Genomic DNA, 23,037 nt, shown 5'->3' with positions numbered 1-23,037 from the left:
TAATGGGTTTGCTAGTAGGCTATAGGAAATTGTGGTAATTAATGCTGTTTTTCTTTTTGCGTTATGTTGGAAAAAAACATAAAATTATATTGATAAAACTTGTAGGGGATATAGCAATTTGGAAAGGGACAATCAGAACTCTGACTGATTGACAAAACCCAGTACTTGTTCGTATGCTGCAAACAGCATTGATGGAAGCGTTGCCAAATTTCATGTGACTTAGTTAGAGTGACCTTTAGGATGACTGTGCTGATGGCCTCTGTCTGGCTGCACAGTATTCTGTGAATTAAAAAGAAAAAGACAATCCTGGTCCTTTAATCTCTTCACAGTGGTGTCAGATGGGAGATTATCAGGTATCCAGCAGGGATTTCTTCCAGAATTACCAGTTCTTGTGAGTATTTAGTAGGAGGGATGATGTAATTGTCTGTGTCCCTGACTTCCAAAGGCCTGTTGTCTAACCCTTTCCACTTTATTGGAATGTAAGGAGAAAATGGCTCATCAGATAAAAGCATCTGAATATGTAACAGAAGAAAAGTAATGATGAAGAGCACTATTTATGTTTGAATCTGAGCCTAGATGAACTCTCTTAGAGATTATTTGCTACTTGCAGTTTTTATATAGGGGTTATCCCAGATCATTGCTTATGGAAAAAGCACCCAACAGTAATTAGTTCAGGAAGGTCTTTGGCCTTTGTCAAGACAAATTTCATGAGATCATGTGCCAGGCAGTGCCTAGATATGTTTCTTAATTACAGCTTATGTAGGTTTCGTTTTAATGGTGGAATTTAATTCAGAGTATCTACGGAGCACAGAAGGGACTTCTGGTGGGGTCTGTACACTCCATTCTACAAAGCAGCTGTTTATTTCTTAATTATTTTTTTCTTAGAGTATTATTTGATAGTGATCAGTTGTCACATGAGACTGTTTAAAATAAAAGAACAGGGGAGGTGAATTCTGTGGCAGTTGTTGAGGTAGGGCTGAATATACCCATCTGTAAATTTCATGGAATAAATAGTTAAAGTTGGCATCATTCAAATTAACGGCCAAGGAAGTCATTTGACTTTGTTCAACGAAGTGAAATAGATTAAAAAAACGTTATTTGAGTACAACTTTGCTTTAACTTCCATTTAAAAAGTTACATGATTGTAGATTCTGTCTTATAACAGGATACAGATCGGGGTTTCATCTTTTTAATTTTGGATTATAAATTCTTCCCAGTTCCTGTAAAGATCATAGCTTTTTGTGTGTGCTGACATTTTCATATTGTGGCGCTATAACCTGTGAACTCCTTATTTCCTAACAGGTGCTCATTTCCTGAATTTAGATTGATTCATCTAAAAGAAAACAGAGTGTGCTATTGAAGAATGCGTGGGAGGAATGGCACAGAATATAGATGTTGCCTCCTTATTACAGAGTAACAGTATCTGTGTTCTTTTCAAAGTACTACTTCAAAGTTGTCTTTTTGAGGTACTACTGAGAAAAAACTTGCCCTGGGGAGTTTCATGAGCTGTTCTTTGCAGTGTAGATCGTGTCATTTAAGATGGCTCTGTTTCTCAGTATAGATTTTTGTCAGTCCAGGTTTGATGGGCTTGTGAATTTTAAATAGCTGTTTAGACTTCAGTTTGTTCTGATTACTGTGCTACAATAGAATTGTTTTATTTTGGCACTGAGAATCCAAAGGAGAAATAAATGTAGCAGGTAAATAATCAGTTCTGTGTAAATCCACCAGAAGTGGTGATTTTACTTAATTTTCAGAGGTCTTGAGTCTTACAGAACTAGAAGTAGAAAGAAAACTGATTTTCTTTTTCTTCTCCATTGTCCAGTGCTGTCTGATTTCCTTCCTCCCTGCTCTGTTTTTAAAGGTTTTGTGTATGTCTGGGCAAACAAAAACAAAACAAAAACTTAATTATGTATACTTTTTTGTGCAGACTTTTAAAAGTTATCCATGTATTTGATCCGCCAGAAGCTGACACTGCATTATGAGCACTTCTGCAAAATGTGGAGGAAAAGATGCCTTTAACTTTCTCAGACTACTAAAATTATGCCTCATTTTGAAAAACAGCTCTGTGTACAGGTGATTTATTCTCCTTCCTCCTCCATCCCTGTGATTAGCTATAAATATTTGCTTCTTACAAAAATTCTTTGGGAAAAAGTCTTGTTGGCCAAGTATCTTAGACATGAGTTTTAGCAGGAAGTAGTAGGCACTTGTCATCTTGGTTCTGTTATGGGGTATCTCCCCAAATCGGTGAAATGGGGACAGCCTCCCCACCCACCTTGATCTCACTCTTCACACAAAACTGTTGCTAAACCAGAAAGCACTGGTCTTTTTGAAAAAGTCCTGTATATGCCTGCTACTTATAATTTTATAATTCCTCTCCTTAGATTGAACTTCTGTAAAAACAAAGACCTCAGCTGGAAAACGTATAATCTGAAATAATTTCAGTTTCTGCTGAAAACTCCATTGACATTTTGACTTAGTATCAAAGGTCTTAAAGGATTTCACTGTTAGAAAAGAAGCAATTCAGATTTGAGATCTTGTGGGTGTGGGGAGAGGAATAATTTTGGGGGGATTTTAGCCATTTATAGTACACTTACTTTGTTACCTACATGCAAGGTAGATGGAGCTTTCTAGATTAAACCTCCCCACCCTCAGCTTGTTGGCTTGCTTGACATCAGCAATTTACTTTAGGACTAGCTTTTACTAAACTATGAAAATAGTGTTATGTTTACTTAAAGCGAAGTGATAAGTTTTAATGATATGACTTGTTGAAGAAGGGAAGCCTTCAGAGAACCTGTCTTGCAGGTTAGTCAGATTCTATAATAAAGAATCTGACTTAATAAAGAAAACACTGTAGCTCAATGTTATTACATAAAAAAGATGACCATTGCAATAGAAGTGTCACTAAAATTACTGAAGTCTCATAATGTTGGTTTTATTTGTATTTTCCTCATTATTCATATAAGAATGTTTGTTATATTGGCTAAAGAGGATTTAACCTGGAATCTTACGAAGTTTGTTTTGACAGTAGCACATTTCAACAGAGAGAGAGAAACAGTTTTCATAAGCATTTTCTGAGAAGATGCTTGGATAGGGAGTACCTAATTTTGGTTTAATATGTTAGCTGTCTATTGCCAAGTACATCTTTATCTCAATATATTGTCCCTAATATGAAGTAATATCATACTTCACCTGTTGGAGGGCTAAATTGAGTGGCCTCAACAATAGCCTTGTTAGCTCCTTGCAATTATTTGGATTTGCAGTTGAGTATAATGCTTGCTCTCTGCTCTGCATATTTCTGCTTCTTGGTTGTCTTTACAAACAAAGTAAGTGTGAATTCTCAAGTTAGATGAACAATCTTTTCTTAGAGCCAGCACTGTCTCTCTTCCTCCTTCCATCTTCATAGGTCATTTCCTGTGTTTAGCCCTTGACTGTGTAATTCCCTCTGGCGAAGCATGATGGACGGAGCATGGTCCAATTGGCTGGAGTGCTCTACAGTCACAGGATTTCCACCCTGCCCCATCCGAATACATATACACAAGATGGTACATGAATCTGTGATGTGTTGGTTTTCAGAGCTAGTTGATGTATCTCACGTGGTATTCTGCAGCAAATCTCTTCTTAATGATTTCTGTTAAGTACTAAAGCTATTGAACATAGATGTGCTCTGCACTAGGTGCCAATATAAGGGCTGAGTCAACATGTTGGCTGTATTCATGTGCAGAGCTTTTGCCCTCTGGAGCCTCTGACAGGCTTGTCATGAACGCTTTACTCTTGACTGTTGTTCAGCTTCTGACAACTTCTGTTTCTCCTGCTTCTGAATTATTTAATATTTAAAAAGTAGTTTATTTATATTTGAAAATAGTATCAAAATTAAAAAAAAAAATCTATATATCAAGAGAGTCACAAAAGCCTTTTAACACTCCTTGGAATGCCTGTTCTTTCTCAGCTTTCACTTTTTTTTTATGTCCCTGATAATTGACAGAAAGATTTAAAAGTTGTTGGAAATTATGTGTAGTCCAGTAGCTTTTCAAAGGAGTACCAGGTGACTGACTCATGGTATCACTGACTTGTTTATGTGTATTTTTTTCTTCACTGACATGTTTTCAATCTCAAGAGTATGGACTACCCTAGAATAATGCAGGCTAGGCTGGGAAAGGATAATTGAGGTGTTTGTGAATATTAATACCAAGGACAGAACACTTGGTAAAATTAATTGATAGTCTGCAGAGTTACTCATTTGGCCAGATCAGGTGTTGGCTGCCTTAATATGGATATTTGAACTTCAATTATTATCACCTTGTCTTTGCTTGCGCTGATTTTTATTCGGTACTTTGGCACCCTTAGTAAAATCAAGGATCTTTTTTGCATAGGAAACCTTCACAACTTTCCCTGTTGGTGATGGTTGCAGATAATTAATAACCTCTTTATCTCTTCTATAATCCTGAGACTCCCTGGCAAGGAAGTCTACGTTAGGATGTACAACTACATTCTGTTCAGTGTCACTAGAGATGTGTGTGATTATGGCATGAAAAATTTAGATATTTGTCAGTTTCTTAATCAAAATACTCCTAGATCAAGGAGGGATACTATGGTAGTTTGTTCATCTTTTATTGTTATAGTTAATAAAACTAATTGGTGGTCTATACATTCCTCCCCTGCCAAGACACGTTTCACTACTGCCTCATGCTAAACCATAGCTACGTTTGGAGTAGGAACTTCCAAGCTTTTCCCTTTTGCCCATCAAATATTTACCTATTTTAAAGCTACTGTTTCAAAACTCTTAGAAATTAAATTTTGTATAACTGATGGCAAAAGACTTTTTCCCTCCCCTCCAAATGAATAATAATAGACTCTAAAAGCTGCTTGAATGTTGCTGTGCTAATGAACCTGTAAATGTGTTGCACAGTACTGATTATTTTCCTGCCTGCTGTTGGGTATGCTAATTTTGCATTCTTCTTACTCCAGTGGAGTTTTCTAGGAAGAAAACTTTTACCTCTAATCTTTTTAAAAATATCATTTTATTATTCTTTTCTTAGAGATCATGCTCTTCTACTACAAAAGCTCTTGTATTTTGGGGGGTTATTTAAAAATGAAAAAGAAGAACTCCTCAGACTTCTATCTTCCCTTCTATTAGAAAAGTTTCCTGTTTACCTCCACTTGGGTGTCAGACTTCCATGACTGTGGACAGGGACCATCTGTGACCTTGGGCCAGCCCAGCTGGAGTGCAGCAGGCCCAGGCATGCTGTGATAGAGGGCACTTCTGCATTTCTTGGCCATGTTGTTATTGACCATAAGTATTTGGATGTGGTCATCCTCTCCAAGAGGATTCCTGAGTGTAGTTCTGGGTAATCATTATCTGATTCCAAGACCTCCCTGGACTGTTTCTTTCAGTGTTAGACCACCCTTAACAACAAGTACTTTGATGAAAAAATGACAGAAGACACTACTTTTTTGTAGAGTATGTTCTGCTTTATTGGGCATATGCTTTGGTTTGCTTCAGCTTCGCAGTACTTGATATCCTGCAGGGGCTTATGGCATTTTGGTGGAGGAGTTTGTTCTTGCTTTCAAGTGGGTGGGTGCATGGCACTGGCCTGTCCAGAGTATGGCCAAGACAACCTTTTCTGTGAGAAACCAGGCAGTACTTTGCTTAGTCTCTTGGTAATGTACTTCCAATGCCTTTAAAAATGCTCATGGGTTTCTTAAAGCAGATGAAAAATAATCAGTATATTAAAATAAATGAAATTTCGTAGGCAAGAGTGATGACACTGCCAAGTAGAACTGTTTCAGTTTGCTCTTCCTCTGAAAAACTGGGTTGTACCAGATGTTAACTGGGTATAATGTGGAGTTAAAAAAGGATTAAGGAAGGGATAAGTGTTGATAGTTTACTGCTGTGTTTTACATCATAATATCTCTATGGTGCTGTAATATGTTTTGCACAGGCTACTGTCATTGCAGAGACTGTGGTCACTCCTGCCTGTGTTCAGGAGCAGTGCTTTTTAAAGCAAACCCCAAAACCCCAAAGCTCTAGCCATGCTAGAAGTCTGGCCAGCATGTTGTCCTGTCTGACAGTACTTGCTGCTACAGAATGGAGATACCTGCCTGCATGTGTAGAATAATCCTCCTGCTGTGTGCTTTCACAGGTCTTACCACTCTAGGGATCTCCTGCATCAGATTCTGTTTGTTAACTACGTTGAATGTCTCTTTGATCCATTTATTATCATTCTTTCCCCTCATGCACCAGGCATTTGACTTTTACAATGGCTTATCATTAAATCAGTTTGAGTTAGGGAGGAAGGATCCTAAATTTTCACTTACTGAAATCAGATTGTTTGCTATCTGTTGAACTAAAGGCATAAAGAAATCATTCCTCATATCTGCAAGTCACTTAGGATTTTGTAAGCATCACTCATCTGCCAGCAGCAGTTCTGTCACCAATTTAGCTGTGTCTGGGAGAAGAGAGGAACAGTTCAGGCTGCGACTGGAGTGTGCCCAAGTCAGAGCTTTACTGGGGCTGCAGGGAGGGAGATCTTGAGCAGAGAGTGGGACTTGAGAGAGCTGCTGCCATAGGGTGATGGGTGACAGCAGTGGGAGGTGAGGCAGAGCTGCTCCAAGCAGTGTTGGGGTGGGCTTGCTGCTGGTGGTGCCTGAGAGAAGGCTGAGCACAGGACAGGCATGGCAAATGGGTTTTGGCTTTAAAATGCAGGCAGTAGAACAAGTGGCATGGACAAGACATCTGGATGGGTTTTGGGAAAGGTAGCTGGCCGAAGTTTTAGTGTTACTCAGATACTTACAGATGTTTCAACAAACTTAATTTTTCAACTCCATATATAAAAATAAAGTAATTGATTCTAGTGGTATGGAATACAGTTATTATATTAGGACCTTGTAGAATTAAGTGTGGCCATAATTGTCTCTTGGTAACATTGGTTTTTTTCTGGTCTTTCTTAATGCACCTGAGAAAATCAGTGCAATTTATCCTTGCTGTTTTTCTCTGGGAGAAATTTGATTCAATCTTGGTTTGGTTTTTTTTTGTTTTGTCTTTTTTTGCTTTTTCTTTTTTTTTATTTTTTTGAGCATCACATTTCTTTTGAATCGTTTAAGGTTCAGTGACGGTGAATTGAGTCTAAATTTCCTTCCTGTGCTTTTCTGTTCGTGGGCTCTCCTGAGATCTTGCATCACTCTCACTTTCATGATGTTTGTGTGGCATCACAAGGCTTCAGTTGAAAGAGAGATGGGGGTGTGTTGTCTAGTAATGTGTCAGCCTCCTGAAGGTCTAATAGTGACAGGCTATTAGAGCAAATTGTGGTAGTCTCTGAGTGCTTATTTTCTGATTGCTCAACTGGTTCTTCAAGGTCATTCTGGTGTAATCAGGCAGTATTGTTTGAACTGTGATTCCCTCTTTCTTCATGCTTTCTGGTATGAATTATGCTGTGCCAAAATGTTGCATGCCTTATTCTCCAGAAAAATCAATGTTTTGGAGAAGGTAGGTTAGTGTGACAGTAACTTCCAAGGAACACAAGATATATTTCTCTATATATTTTCTATTGTAAATAACATTTATAGTAAGAACAGAAATACCTCACGCACACACACACACACACACTTTTCATTATGGTGAAAAGTGCTTGTGGAGATTCAGATGTTCCTGATGATCCATGTCAGCCTTCCTTATGGCATTTACCTTCATAAAATAGCTTTTTAAAACACAAAACTTTAAAATCATTAAAAAGGATACTAAGGAATGAAAAAATAAGGCTTTTAAAAATTAAATTAAAAAAGTTAGGGTTATCCAGAAGTGACAGCTGTCTAGCTTGTCACTTCCACTTGAATTCTCTGCACACAGAATTGTATCTGTCAACATATGGCACAGTAACTAGATCTTGGAAGGTCCTTCTGCCATTCTTCAGTCTCTTTAGTTACATGAAGAATTTAGTGCTATTAGCTAACTTTGTCATCTAAGGCACTTTCTTGTTGCAGACTTTGGCTAACTGCAGTTTCTCTTTTGAAAGATTAATAAATAAATAATAAAAAAAATATACTCCTCTAGTACTAGTGAAGTACAAAGCAAGCATTAACATACTGAAATTATTAGTGCAACTCTGAAGTCCTTGAGCTTCTTTAGGACTCTTGGCTGAATGTCATCCACTCTTGGTGGTTTGCTAATTTTTCTCGTGTCCATTTTCTCTGTACTGGGTTTTTTTTTTTTTTCTAGCAGTGCTTTGCTTTGAAACAGATCCTCTAATGCATCTTCTGTAAAGAAGCCTTTTACTGGGAAAATAAGTTCCTCCATAATGAACATGAACATGCAAAAAATAATTCTGGTCATTTTGCCCTGACCTTAGCTTATATAAGCTTTTTTTTAATGCTTCTGTTAGTTTACTTACTTTAGCCTTACCGATCCTGACAGGCTCCTTGCTTCTCATGTGCTTCAAGAAAGGATTTAGTTGTAGTTTTTATACTTTTTTTTTTTTTCTTCCCTAAATTACTTGCGAGACTGTCTCATTGTATTTTTTTTTCTCTGTTTTTAACTTGCTATTGTTTGAGCCTCATTTGGACAACTTTTACAAAATTCTTCTAATATTTTCTCTAAAATGTTATTTAGCCATCTCCTTCCTTGCCTGTCATGTCATTATTCATCCCCACTTAAGTCCTTCTTTTTTTGTGAATTTTTATATTTCCTCTAGGCCTCACATATGTCTTATATCTCACTGCCTACAGACACTTAGTTTTTGATGATTCTCTTTGTTTCCTCCTATTTGTCTTAATCCTGTTCATTAAATTCCTTGGTGTTTGTTCCTCCTGCAGATATTGAGTTCACTGTTAAATTCTGGGGGAGGGTTACTCTAATATTTTTAAGCAAATTCTGCACAGTGCTTAGGATCAAGAGACGGCTTTTCTGACAACTCGTTCCATGAAGGAGTCTTTCCTGGTGTTCAGTATTTTGTCTTGGCTTCATGTGTCATTTAGTGGATAAGAAAAATCTCCTATTGTTTTTGTCTTTGCTTTTGTAACATTTCTGAGTACCTTTAGCTTGGTCACTCAATGCCTGCATGTTTCAATGTGATGGCTCATGTATTTCTCATTATCACTGTCCTGAATGCAAAGAAGGTAAATGTACTCTCTTAATGAATAAGTAATGTCTTCAGATAAACTTCTCTTTTTATTAATTTTCTCCAAAAAAAGTTTTTAGCTGCAGATAACTATTTCATTCTAAACTTTCATACTGGTTTCTTTGTTTTTTAATGTATATTCATGCCAATAACCAGTGGACCTCCAGACTGGAGGATAACTTTTCTTGATGAAGTAGACTTCTTCTAAGCAAAAAACCCTTATTTTTTCCACTTTTTAGAAAAAGTCTGAGTAAAAATAGGGAACACAGCAAGCATTTTTGTTCCTATAATTTTAGACCTGAGATGCTTGCCTTGCGTATGAGGGGTTTTTTTGTAAATATCTACTCTGGAAAGATAGCATAGGGTATGGAAGTGAAGCTGTGTGAGTTCTTATTTGTATTTTCTCTAGCAGTGATTTGACAATCCACCTCTTTGCCTTTGGAAAAATTCAGCTGAAGCTGTGACTTTGCAATAATCTCCCTGTCTCTAAACCGAGCAGTTGGTAATGCTGTGGATGTGTAAAACTGAAGGATGCTCCTTTGCACTGAGGATTACTCCAGTTAGAGTATGGTTTGGGGACAGGGAAGAAATGTTTTCTGAATTCTGTCGATACAACACACAAGATGTGGGGGTTCTTGAGTCAAACAGACTGGTTTTGTTGTGCTCTTTACAGCAGTCTTAGAACGTTAATATGCAACAGCAATAGGTGGGAAACTGGAGGGCAAAAAGAGTGTAGCAAAAACGTGTGAAAGGTGGAACAGAGGCATGAGGTAATTGATACCTGAAATTCAAATGATCAACCAGTGCTCAAGGAGAGAGAGACTAAAATAATTGACTGACTTTATTTCTCCTTTCTCATTATTCAAAAATGAAATGCCTTTTCTTCAACTTGGTGTGATCTAGAGCTCTTCATTGTCACTGGCTTGAATTCATACATTGTCTTGACTTTACTCTTGATTTAGTGTCCTCAAATAATGCTGTGTGAGAACACTTGGGGCTTGTAAAAGGCACTTCATTGCTATCTGGTGTAGTCTCTGTAGCACTTGTGTAGATGAGATCTTGGAGGTTTCTGTATGAGTTATAACCTGGGGCAGGAGGAAAGCTGCTGCAGTGGAATAGCTGAATGCCATTGGGAGGCTTGGTGTGGAATACTCTTCTGGTTAACACTGCCTATTTTTCTAAGCAGTATGGTATTCAACTTTCAAAATGCAAGAATCTTTGTTAATTGTTCTGCTTTACAATACAAATATAAAAGCTAAATGCAAACAATCAAATACTGAAGGAAAAATGTAATTTTTCTTATGACTCTTCTCTATTCCTGTATCAGTTATTTCAGCTTGGAGTTACTACTGAAATAGCTTTAGTGCAAAAGTTTAAAATCCAGACTTTTGCATCTGTAGAATGTTTTTACAGAAGAAAAGGAGATTTCCATCTCTGCAGTAGATCAATGATTCAAATTGCAAAAGCTGTTGTATCAGTCTTAAGATACTGAGGAAGATTTTGTTTAATTTTCATAAAGCTCTTTTAACAATAAACTCAACTATTGTCACCAATCTGTTGTTACTTTTTCCCAGGTTTCGCTAAATGGTACACAGTTTACAGACAGTTCTGTTGGATCAGAATTCACAGGTGTTTCTCAGGTATGTGCAGTCAAATTTTGTGGGTGTATATAAAAGCAGAATTATTTACTAATGGGAGACGATATTAAGATTTATTAAAGGTACTAAAGCAGACTCTTCAAAAAGAATGCTGTGTGAGATTGGGACTTTGCTAATTGAAGTCAGTTTCTGATGATTCCCTATTCAAGCTTTAAAAAGCAGTGGAAGCTTTTTTTTTTAAAAGTAAAATTTTATTGTTATAGTATGCTTGAAATTGGACGTGGATGTTAAAAAAACCTATGCTGTTTTATGGTAATAAAGTTATTCTTGGAAATAAATCTAAATACATAGCAGAGATGCAGTTACTTCTATTCCAACTTGTCCTACTTCCAGCTTTCATTTATGAATGCTATATCTGAACATGTTTCAGAGTGCGAGTGAGACTGGGTGTTTTCTTGTAGAGATGCATCCCGCATTTTTTGAAGCTTGACTAGTGGAAAAATATCTTGCTTTTCCCAAAATTTGCACTTTGCTCTGATGACGCTGAAGAGACATACAAATGTGACCTAATTGCAAGCTCTCCTAATCCAGCAAGAGTTTACTGCTCCTGTTGAAATGATCACATGAACAGTCACTGCATTCATCACGTTTTAAATAAATAAATAAGAAACTGCAATTTATAGCTTCATTTTAGTAGGACAGAATCATAACAGGTATCAGAGATGCTTATGGTCTAGATTTTGTCAAAGTTCCAATTTTCATTCTTAATTTGCAGTGTGCTCTAGGAACCAAAGGCTTTGATTTGAGCCTCAAATTTGTTATAAATATGGGCCCAGTGGGGAGATTGTTAGGGTTTCACTGAGTCTGGCCAGAACGAAGATTATTGTTCCTCCTGTGTTTGCCATGGCTTTTTAATGATTGTGGTGCAGCTTTAACCAAGTTACACAAACACAGCTTCTAGAAGTCCCTGCAGAGTGGCTGGGGTGTGTTTGCCATGACCTTTACCTTTGCAAAAAGTGTCAGGTTGTCTTAACTTCTGAACTTTTACATTTTTGTCCTCTTCTTTTCCTACTTGTTGGAAGATGTCCTGCAAATGGTGTTCATAAGGATTTGCCTGCAAAATAGCTATGAAGATGTCATCATTCTTACAGGGACTTAATCTGGCTTTTTAAAAAAATTGGTTTAAGAAGGAAACTTTCAGGGCTTAGGCATGAGCTGCCATGGCCTCCTGCATGCAGGGGTTTTAGGCATGAATGAGATCTTCAGTTGAGTGCAGGTCAACCAAAAGGAATGTCTAACTTGAGAAATCTGTTGGTGCTTGTAGAGCCAATAAATGAGTTGGTCAGTCCCAGCCTTTCAGGTGGCAGAGGGAGTCTTCCTGCTTGAGAAGGTTTCCTGAAAATCTGCAGCAGACTCCTGGAGAAATTGCGTTCTTTTTCCTGCCTTAGTGCTTAGGTGCAAATTCTAGAAGTGGCAACAGTCAGAAAAGGTTAGCTGTTCTTACTAAATCTGTTAAATTTCTCATGAACTTCTGAAAGATAGGAAGATACTTGTGGAGATGAATTCAGTGTGTCTTTTGGGTTTTTATGTCTAGAATTCTTAGTTTGTCTTTCCATATTGCTGAGTCTGTCAGTTTTCCAAATGTGAAGAGCACAAAAATCACAGTTTGTAATGCTCTGCTGTTTTTCTTTAGATGGCAGCAATAGAGAATTGATTTGTTGTTGTGAAGACAAGAAGAGTGAATTATGGTTTAGCTTTAACTGGTCCTTTGCCCTAAAGAAGTGTTCACCTGTGCTTGTGCAGTTCAGCCTTACAAGATCATTAAAGCTGTATTTTTGTTAGTATTGAGATTGGAGCAGCATCGAGAGCAATGCTTGAATTACTTAAAGTTTACTTTTTCTTTGAGAAAGAATTTAGCTGTTTTGATGCACATAGAATATGTTGCTAACTGAGGCAGAGTTAGTAGCTCTAATATAATTGGGCAACTCTGTGATTCTACTATTACATGATATTTTGTTCCAGTTGCCTTCTCTTATGTCTGATAAAGTTGGGTTCTCTCTGCCTTGTGCTGTCTGACTTGTTTTTGACTATCAGTCTTGGTGAAGAATCAGCATTTCATGGCTGAGCCATAGTTTCATGCACTGTAGCATCTTGGGAAAGAATTTAGATTTTGAACTACCTCTGTCCTATGTTGCCAAGTCTACTTTGTTCAATAGCTGGTAGCGGATTTTAGGACCCCACTGATTTGTTTTGTTGAAACTGATTTAAACTTTTATTTTGTAATAAGCTTAGCTGAAAGTTACTTTGTTTCAGGTATTATTCATTCATATTTCAGTATTATAAAAGGAAGTGTCACAGAGCTTCAAAAATGAGTTATTTTTCTTTTTTGTCTGTAAAGGATGACAGTAAAAGGAATTTGTACTATCCCTTTTTATTTTTACTTACTAGATTATTACATCTAGGCTGAAATATTTTAGAGGGAAAGACTGTAGGCCATGCTCCCTGAAAACATTTCTTTCTAAGTGGGAGTGTATTAATAGTCAGAATTGTTTGCCCCATGGATATTGAGACTGCTGTGTTTGGTTTTGGGACACTCCAAATATTCACCGTTTTATAACGACTAGTAAAATACATGTGTTGTTTTTTGGGGGTTTTGTTGTTTGTTTCAAATGTCAGAATAAGTTTTTCTGGTATGTATTCTGTGCATAACCAGTTACCTATCAAAACACTTGTTTGCAGACACCATTTACCTTTGGCTTGGGCCAAAGGGCACCATATACAACTGGCGAGCATTGTCTTCTTTGTAGAAGTGAACGAAAAGATACTTCGCTTCCAGAGAGCGGAATAAAAAATTCTAGCAAAACAGCACTTTCCACATCTCCAAAAGCAAACAATATGCTGCATCTTCCACTGTGGGTGTGTCCAGACTGTCGAAGAACAGTCGAAAAGGAGGAGAGGCACGCAACAATAGAGCAATCTCTCGTGGTAAGTTCTTCAGTAGACTGAGAAGATGCTTACTTATGGGCTACATGTCACTTTGTGCCTTGGAGCCACTGGAACTGTAAATGCTTAAAAAGCATTTTAGGAGATTTTGAGTTGGTTTTCTTATGAGATAAACTGAACAGGCAAGTTGTTCCAAAAGTGAGGAGTTCTGGTTCTAAGTTGTGGAGTTTTAAGTAGAGCAAGGTTTGGATCCATTTTTTACTGAGGTTTTTGCTTTTAATTCATTGGATCTCAAGCTTTGTCCTTATCCACTTTACTTAAATTCAGTTTGTTCTGCTCTTTCCAACATGACCTTACTCATTACACATTTTTCTATTCTGTCTTCTCATGTTGTCTTTTCCTCTCTTTGTGATAGGTAAACTACCTGAATCTTCCTTGTTCTTTCAGTAGATTTCTTGAGTCACTGCACTTGCACTGACACCTCCCTGCAGATTTCTGAGCGTCATTGTCATTTCTTTCCTGTATTTTTTAATAAATAAGCACAACTTTGCATAGCATGAATGTAACAGTTTCCTAGTCTTCGTAGCACTGCAAGCAACAATTTAATACGTGGTACTAATATTTCAAGTCATGAATTCAGCCCCGTGTAAGAGCTGTGCTTAGTGTTGCAGGAAGATACTAAAAGTTCATTGACAGGTCCAGCAAAACCTCATTGGAAGTAAACTATATTATACTGCAGAACCAAGTCTTCAGGATTGACCTGGGAAGTCACACACTTGGGATAATTGGAAGTACTGAAGATTGCAGCTGACATCTCCTTGCAGAGAGCTAATAGGCTGTGCACATACAGATTTTTATTTCAGTAAATCACTGTGAAGAAGGATTGTATAGAGGGTGTCATTAAGCTCATGTTAAAAGCATAGTTAACAACGTTTTTGTGAGGAAAATTTAAGAGTGTATCACTTGTATACAACTTGTGTTTACAGATAATGTTGCTATTAACAAGGGTAGTAAAACTAATCAAAAGACGTTACATCTAAGGGATTTACAGTGGTGGTGTGGTAGTAAACACATCCTAGAGAGTTGAAAGCACAGAAAGACTGAGGCACACTATTGTTCAGTTGAGTCAAAATTTTTGACACATTTAAGTTCTGTTTAAGAAACTAGTAAAAAAAAAATAAGTGTCCTAGATGTGCAAGGAAGCAGGATTTGCTTTCTAAGTATTTTGTTAAGTTATAGATACTCCAGGTGTAAATAAAAATTGGCTTTTTTTTTAATTTGGCAACTGTTTTCTTTTTTAAAGAGGAATTTTTAAAAGTAGACAACAAATGGATTTTCCACATTGGAAGCTTGACATAAAAAGATCACTATATGAATTAGGTGGCTAGTCAAATTAGAGAAGCCAGTTGGGAAAAAAAGCCAAAATTAGCTAAAAAAAACAAACCAACAAAAATTGTTACCAGTATCTGCAAGTCAGAGTACAGGTGGTTTGCTGTAGATGTTCCTGTGCTCAGGTTGCTCTTGCTCTCATTAGCTTCCTTGGTAGCAACTGCATGCAGGTTTGTTCTTACCTATGTCTGCATCCTGATCCAGGATTTGGGGCACAAAAAGAAGCATCTTCAGTCATACTACTGATGTGGGAGAGGTCTCTGCCTGGTGCCAGGGAAATCTGGTGGCAGACTTGGGAGGGTGCAGGAGAGAAGCATGGCATGTGCCTGGGTCTGGAGCACAGAGAAAGGAGAGAAACTGGAGACAAAAATAGCAGCTGTCTTGGGCAAGTGGTCTGTGTCATCTGCTAGATTTGAACAGCACTGTGCACAGGAGATGGCATCCATTTCCAATGGCAGCAGCTTTCTAACATCCATTGCTATGAAATACTGTGTCTGGCTGTACAAACAAGGAGATTTTATGATTTTTGCTAGAATGGATTGTTACACTCTGGAAGCCAAACATACTGTTACCTGAAGACTGAAGAGATAGTGCTGGTTTATGATTAAGTGTGGATGATGCAAGCCTTCCTTTAGCTTAGTTTATTATTTATGTTTATCACATAAAGGTGATAATTATAGCCAACATACTTTGGTCATTAGAAACAAAGCTCTGTTTGTGTTGTTGGTCATCTCAGTCCATCTCTTGCATTTATTAGGCTTTTGGAAGACTAATTCTTTGTGCCTGATTCAGTGTCCTCCCAAAATATGTGCAGCATTAAGAATTGCCACTTCAATATTTGCCTACCTAATAACGTTTCAGACCTTACAAACTGAAGGCTACCTGCTTGGTTTTGGTTTTTTTTCAGAGCCAAGATTTCCTTTTGCACATGCCTCTTGGAAACAGTGGATCACAGCAGGAATCTGTAGGAGGAGGAAGAATAACTGTTGGTGCACAGACGGTGCCTGCTGCAGATCTTAGCAATTCCTCTCCTTCAGACATAGCATGCAACTGTGAGGCCTGTAATGAACGCAGGTAAGAACTGAACTCAACCTCAGCAGCATTGTCATTGTAGTCAGACTTTGGCAGTATTGTAGCTTGTTTGTACATGTCTGCTTAAACTCTTGAAACCAGTTGTCTGACAGTAACAGTAATTTCTGGATGGCAGTATTTACCCAGCTTATTCTAGACATTTTCAGATGTACTTTCTTTTTTCTGAAATAGTAGGAATCAATACACCTATGTGATGTATACAAATAGAGAGTAATTATTTTTGTCTTCACATGCAGAGAAAACTCAGCAGAGCCTGAACGTGAACCTCAGCAGCTTCAGAATTACTGGTCCGAAGTCAGATACATGGTTCGGTGTATTTATCGCCAAGCTGGGACCCCTTTGGCAGATGACCAAGACCAGTCACTGGTACCAGATAAAGAAGGAATGAAGGAGCTGGTGGATAGGTATATCACTCCAAAGAATATTAATGTATTTTGTTCAGGATTTTTCAATACTAGTTTGGATGCATGGGAAGCTATTAAATTCCTATGCTGTTTGCAATAGGAATATAAATGTATAATTATGAAAGGGTCCCAGAATCTTATTCTTCAGAAGACCTTATTCATAAGACAGTGTTAAGTTTGAATTGCCCCACGTGAAAATCTTACCTTGTGGAATTAGCCTGAATTAGTAGTAGTAGTTAGTGCTTGCACCTTACTGTGATTGTATCACCTGGAAGAAATTTCATAAAAAAAAAAAAAAGTTATATTGGACATTGATCACTAGATGAGGTGGAGTCCAAGAATTTCCTTCTCATTTTAGAAGTCTCAATTGTAACTTTTCTAGGTATTGAAGTGAATTTGAAGATGAGCTTAATGAGATCCTCAGTGGTGGGTTTTTTGCTTTTAAGAGTAGTGTGGCAAACCTTAAAGGGCTCCAGTAGGATCATCTCAGTTTCTGTCTAACTCAATGTGTGATCAAGGAGTTCTTGTTCTCCGTGGTTTCACATGTTATTAATATACTGAGATCTGACCAGTCTAACCAGCTGTAGTTCTCATGTGTGCAATTTCTAGTTGAACCCAAATTCTGGTGAGGTAAAGATGCGTTTGAAAGAGAAATTAATCTAGCACTGCTCTTAATGACTGTACACCTGAACTGGCTTTAATAGATAATTAAATAAGCATATTGCACATTGCTTATATAAAAACTGGTTTTGAACATGAGTTGTGTACAAGCAGAGTAATATAGTGTCTCTCCCTATTAGTCACACTTCTAAGTGATCAAAACATAAAATATAGGCTTGGAAATCAAAGATGTTCAAATGTTGCATAGTGTGTTGGTAATTAAAACAGAATCACAGCTAAAATGGTTGTTGATGTTATGCATTTTCTCCTTAATGGAAAAACTTTGGAAATCAAAACATACACTGTGTAGCTTTCTTATGTACTCAGGAGCTTTGATTACTCAGAACTGTTTTTCACTTTTGAGAGAGATTATTAAAATACAAAGACAGAAACAGGATCTCAAAGAAGGAAACCTTAAATGTCAGTTGGATTATTTTTCACTTGAGTTCCTTATGGTCTCTAAAGTGTAAAATAAAAAAGGATACAGTTTGGGCAGGCACCAGTGCGTCCAGTCTAGGGTGCTAATGTCATGCAGAATTTTTTCACAAAGGTAGCCAATGTAGGTATTGAATGCATAAAAAAACCCCAGAAAAATCCTCCATTTAGGTAGCATGCAGAAGACCATGTTGTGGCTTAGTAACTGTGTTTAAAAGGCAGAAGTTCCCAGTTCCATGCTTGGCTCTTGTTAGACACTGCTGGCAAGGATGGAGTGTCTGGTCATCTTTGTTGGAATAAGTAGTGGTGCCAAGTAATGTCCCTATTGCATGTTGGAATACTTGATGGCAATATAATAGAACTGGTTTTGAGTGATGAGGGAAAAGCATGGATTAGATAGCTGCAGACTTCTATTCACCTAACTCTTAAGTACTTACCCCATTCATTTTTTCTTCCCCACCTCCCTGTACTGTAAAAAAACCAAAGCATTCTGTGCATGCTTAAACTCCATGCACAGAAATTTAGAATGAAATTGAATTATTTAAAGTGGTTCAAAGCAGCCATCGTGTTCAGTTTTTTTCTGTAGACACAAATTTGTCCCATGTTAAGAAGAACATGGAGCAGTTGTGAAGAACCTTATCTGAAGAGTCTGGGTGCCTGTAGGGTTGGATGCAAATGAAGTTGAGATTTTGAGCTCACAAGTTGAAATGAAATTATAAAGTCCTAAATCAGTTTGCTCCTCAGGTGTGCAAGCATCCTAATCCTAAAGGAGCTCAGTTCTGTAGTTTTGAAGGAGGGGACTGGACTTGTTCTCTGAGGTTTAAAGTAGTTCCCTAAACCTGAGCCACTGAGATTATTTTTGATGATGATAATGGTAACTGGTAAATACTTCTAGGAAAATGAAAACTATTGATTACATGCTCTCTTTTTTTTTTTCTTTTTTGTCACAAATATTCTAAAAAAAAGGCTTTGTGAAAGAGATCCATATCAGCTTTATCAACGGTTGGAACAGCAGGCTAGGGAATATGTGCTTGAAATGAAGGTTCGTCTGCTCAGACACTTGTCCCTGGGATCTAAGGTTGCATCAACGTTAGCGACAGAAGGGCCACCCCAGGCACAGCAGTTCATCTCACTCCTACTTGAAGAATACAGTGCACTCTGTCAGGCAGCGTGTACAATCAGCGCCTTCCTAGTCACTCTGGTAAGACTGAAAAACAGCCTGTGTGCTCCTGCTTGCCAGGGCTAATGCTGACAGAGTTGTTTCTGGGCTATTTCACGTGTCTTCTGTAGTTGTAAATTGTAAGGTTCATTTTTCATCCTTAGAGACAGGGAGATTCTGAAAATGCAGATTAAATATTCAGAAGTGTGGAGTAGGCATTTCTTAGAGTGGCTTGATGAAATTATCTTGTTCGCAGAGAAAAAGCTGGGATATTGTTTGTGGCACTTACTCTGAAACAAATCTTCAAGCAGATTTACAAATACTAGATATTCTAATGTGGAACACACTTCTCTGTTAATCTTCAACGGTTTCTTGACAGCCATGATTAGGTCACACCAACTTCTGTGTGTAGTGCTAACTTAAATTGTTCAACTTTTCACAGTCTAGGATGGCTACTTGAAAAGATTGTGTTGCCTCAGACGTAAACTGCTATGTAATTTATTATCTCTAAAGTTCATCCATAAATGTTTTTTTTTGTCAACTGATTGTGATGTTAGACTTGGGATTACATTTTTGGGTATAAAAGAGGCAGTAGCCTTAAAAATTTCTTCCTGAGTAACTGTCCATTGAGTCAGTAATACAGTAAACAAGTTCTGTAATTTAAGGTCTTAGAGGGTTATTAATCCTATTTTGTTATTAATCCTTTCTTGTGCATCCTTTGTTAATGTCCTTATCCTGTCCAACCCTTTTCTTGTGTAAACTTTCTGCAAGTAGAAAAAAAAAGGTGGATAAAATGGGAAATTTGGATTTTATTGCCAGTTAGGTGAAAGTGACTGTCTAAATGGGTAAAGAGAGGAAAAAATAGATACTACATAGATTATGATGGCTGCAGGTGAGGATATAAAGTGGAGAGGAAGCAGAGTTTCATTACTGAGGTAGTTCATAAAATTAAACTTGCAAAACAGGAAGATGTTTCTATTAAGAAGCTTGAGCATATCTACTGCTTTTTTTCTGTTGTCAGTGCTCTGTATTTGCTGTTGTCTGTATTATCTTCCCCAGCTTTATCACTTAGCAGTGACCTCACCTCTGTATCTATCTCCTGTTTATTGGCTGCTTTTAACAGTCATTAAGTTTCTAATAAGGTGCTTGAGAGAGGATTGCTCTTCAGGTTGATTTGAGTTGCAGCATGTTCAGCTGTAAAGCAAATGGTTTGCAGTACCTCTTAGCTTTCTCAAGGTGGATCTGCCAATAATGAACCCATTAGTGCCAAAATTACACAGCTGATCGGAAAATAACCATTTTATACCTTTTACCTGGCAATTTCTGTGAGCTAGTAATTGTGAAAACTTGGTAGGTATGGGAGATTGAAATAATAGCCATGAGAAAACAGAAGATGCTTGAACTTGCTAGTCAACCCCTTTTGTGACAAAACTAAAAGTAAAATAAAATTCCTCTTCTCTTTTAAAAAACTACGTATAAGAAAACACAAAATACGCCAGATTTTTCTTGTCTTTTTCCTTCTGCAACCCTGCAAGTAAGTACTGAAAACGTCTTTCTACTAAGCTGTGACATTGAGAAACTGAAATGTGAGAATGTAGGATACTGTCTCTTGTCATACATTTCTTCGATTTATTAAATAACCTTTTTATTAAATGGAGTGGTATGTCACAGCTTTCAGTACAGGTGGTAGGGTCACTAGCTTTTTCAGTGTGCATGGATGTTTCCTCTCAAGATACCAGTGCACTGTGGAAGAAGGAATCTTCTCAGCTGAAAACATAAAAGGCAGCCAAGATCTCTAAACTTAGTGCTGCCTTCGTTTTAAAGATAAAAGCTTTGCACATAGTGTACTGTATAAAGGCATATAATCCCTTGAACCTCCACCTGTGAGAAACTGATTTCTCAATGAAATGATGAACAGTTGTCCTTCCTTTCAGAGGACTTCAAGAGCAGGAACTAGAGCCATGTGCCCTACCAATGTAGGGAATGACAGATTTTACTGACAGCAATTTGGAAAGATTGTGGTCAGTACAGAAGGGCCCTCAAGTCCACAGCATAGCAGACTAGAGAGGAAAACTTGCCTGGTATTTCTTCGTGAGAAACACCATAATCTGTGCAAACATACACAAGATTTTGTAGCTAAGTGTTGAGGGTTTTGTTCACAGCATAATATGGAAATTCCTTAAGAAATCGAAATGCCTCAGTGACCCTTGAGAAATTATTAGCATTTTATAGAAATATAAAATATTTTGAAGCTATAATACTCAAAATGAAAAAGTACACGTCTTGTGCCACAAAAAACCCCACTGCCCACCCTTCTTAATAATAATGCTTCAAACTTAATTGTTTTTTTAAATTCTGGTAGTCTTGTCTTCAGGTGTGATATAAATATGTTTGATTGGTTTATTTTTTAACCTACTATGATTAAAGAAACTATAAAATTCCAAAGTATAATGGTGTTTCTGGGTGCTAGGGGTTATAGTGCTTAAGATCTACTTGCTGATCTGAGAGCCAGAATGCTTGCATTTAATTCTGCTGTGTGGGGAGTCCTGATATAGAAAACCTCCATACTGCTGGCTATATGTGGGAAAAATTGCTGCCTTGAAAAATATATTATAAGTGTTTTGAATTCTTATGTTTTAATTATAGTAGTTTTAAGGTTTAGCTCTTGAAATTACATCCAATTATGTGTTAAATAACCTCAAATACAAAAATGTTCTGCTTACTAGAGAAGTAAGTTGTTGGTCTTGTCTGTTTAGAGAACTTCATTTTTTAGGCTGTAATTGAGAAGAACTGTTTATTTGATTTTATGTCAGTTTTGAATAAAGATTATAGGTGACATTGCATATGTGTCTTACAAGATAAATTCGAAAAACTGAAATATAATCAGAAATGACAATTGCTTGACAAGAAAACGTGAAAATTACAGGTCCAGATCATAAAATACGTCTTTTGGTGCAGAAATGAATGGGAACTTTGAATAGTGTAGACTGTTTTTTTTAAATTCATGACAATTTAGAAGGAATGATGCTATGGTTATTTAAGTCATTAAAATTGCTTAAATTCTGAGGTTTTGAGTATTAAAACTGCATAAGATCTGAGCTGGTTCATCCAGCCTTTAGGTTGGAAAAATTAGACTTTTAAAAAAATCTTGCCTTAGACAAAATTTATTTTTTTCTCTAACCCTGGCTTATTTCTGGTTGTTTTATCATTACAGGAAAATGAACATTTGAAGAAATTTCAGGTGACATGGGAATTGCACAACAAGCATCTGTTTGAAAATCTGGTATTTTCTGAGCCACTCTTGCAGAATAGCTTGCCAACGTTGGTGTCACAGCTAAGGTAGAGTTTAACTTTTGTTTTGTGGTTTCAAGAAGAAATGAAAACCCATGTTTGCAAACACAGGGGAAAGAAATATCTGCTGCTACAATTGAATTGGTAAAAATCTTTGTGGATCTCTCTTGAAAAGAGTGGTGTTGATTGAGCAGGCTGCTGTCATAACTTGCTTGTCAGATGATTACAACTCTCATTTGCTTAGTTGTAGGTTACCCAGTAAAATGACAGCATCCTATGTAAATACTGATAGTATGACTGAATTGTACTGTTTTCAATTATCAGGCATTGCTGCTGTTTTTACAGCTCTACAGGTAAATTAAAGCCTCACTGTCTTCTACTTCCCATAGTGCACAGAACTGAATTTGGAGTTTTAAACCTTTTTTCATTGGAGAGAGCAAAAGATACACTCCCCCCTTGCTGTATGCTTGTAGTCTCATGGCTTTAAAGCTCCTGAGGCATTAAGTTGCATATTTTCTTAGTAGGGTTGCTCTGCTTGTAATTTGTGTACTGCCAAAGTGTTTGGTTTTTCTAGGGAAGGGGTGTTAATAGAAATTTTCTTTACCCTAAATCTGAACATTTTTAACATACAGTCATGGGTGGTTCATGGTGAACTCTCAGTCTTCTTTGTGATGAAGACGCATTTATGATCTGTGTACATGTGTTTTAAAGGTATTGTCTTGGATAATTTTCCACGGTACAAGAGCACTTCAACTAATTCTGTCACAAGAGATGTTGCTCACAGTGAATAAAGAAATTTCTTTTGAGTCCTCCTTTTTCTAGTAGATACTAGAAAGGAAAATAAAAAAAGACAAAAAACTTTAATTGTTGCCAGACTCAGCAAGAAGTCTAAGGTCTCTTGTAAGTTACCCAATTCATGTAGATGAAACTGGGTTGATACTGAAAACCTTTCTTAC

At 37.2% G+C, this 23,037-nt stretch overlaps 1 protein-coding gene across 4 annotated transcripts in view; it reads left to right on the top strand.

Annotated features, from left to right (window-relative positions):
- Positions 1–23,037, top strand: part of FAM193A (family with sequence similarity 193 member A) — a 78,366-nt gene that overhangs the window by 21,296 nt on the left and 34,033 nt on the right. For all 4 annotated transcript variants that reach the window (XM_069014591.1, XM_069014590.1, XM_069014589.1 and 1 more), the window contains exons 2-7: positions 10,685–10,750; positions 13,448–13,693; positions 15,948–16,114; positions 16,369–16,536; positions 18,598–18,832; positions 22,005–22,129. In XM_069014591.1, the coding sequence (XP_068870692.1) occupies positions 10,685–10,750; positions 13,448–13,693; positions 15,948–16,114; positions 16,369–16,536; positions 18,598–18,832; positions 22,005–22,129 (1,007 nt within the window). The remainder of the gene's footprint in view (positions 1–10,684; positions 10,751–13,447; positions 13,694–15,947; positions 16,115–16,368; positions 16,537–18,597; positions 18,833–22,004; positions 22,130–23,037) is intronic.

Source organism: Aphelocoma coerulescens, chromosome 4 (genome assembly GCF_041296385.1).
Source record: "Aphelocoma coerulescens isolate FSJ_1873_10779 chromosome 4, UR_Acoe_1.0, whole genome shotgun sequence".
Taxonomy (NCBI): domain Eukaryota; kingdom Metazoa; phylum Chordata; class Aves; order Passeriformes; family Corvidae; genus Aphelocoma; species Aphelocoma coerulescens.
This window is presented reverse-complemented; position numbering and strand designations above follow the sequence as displayed.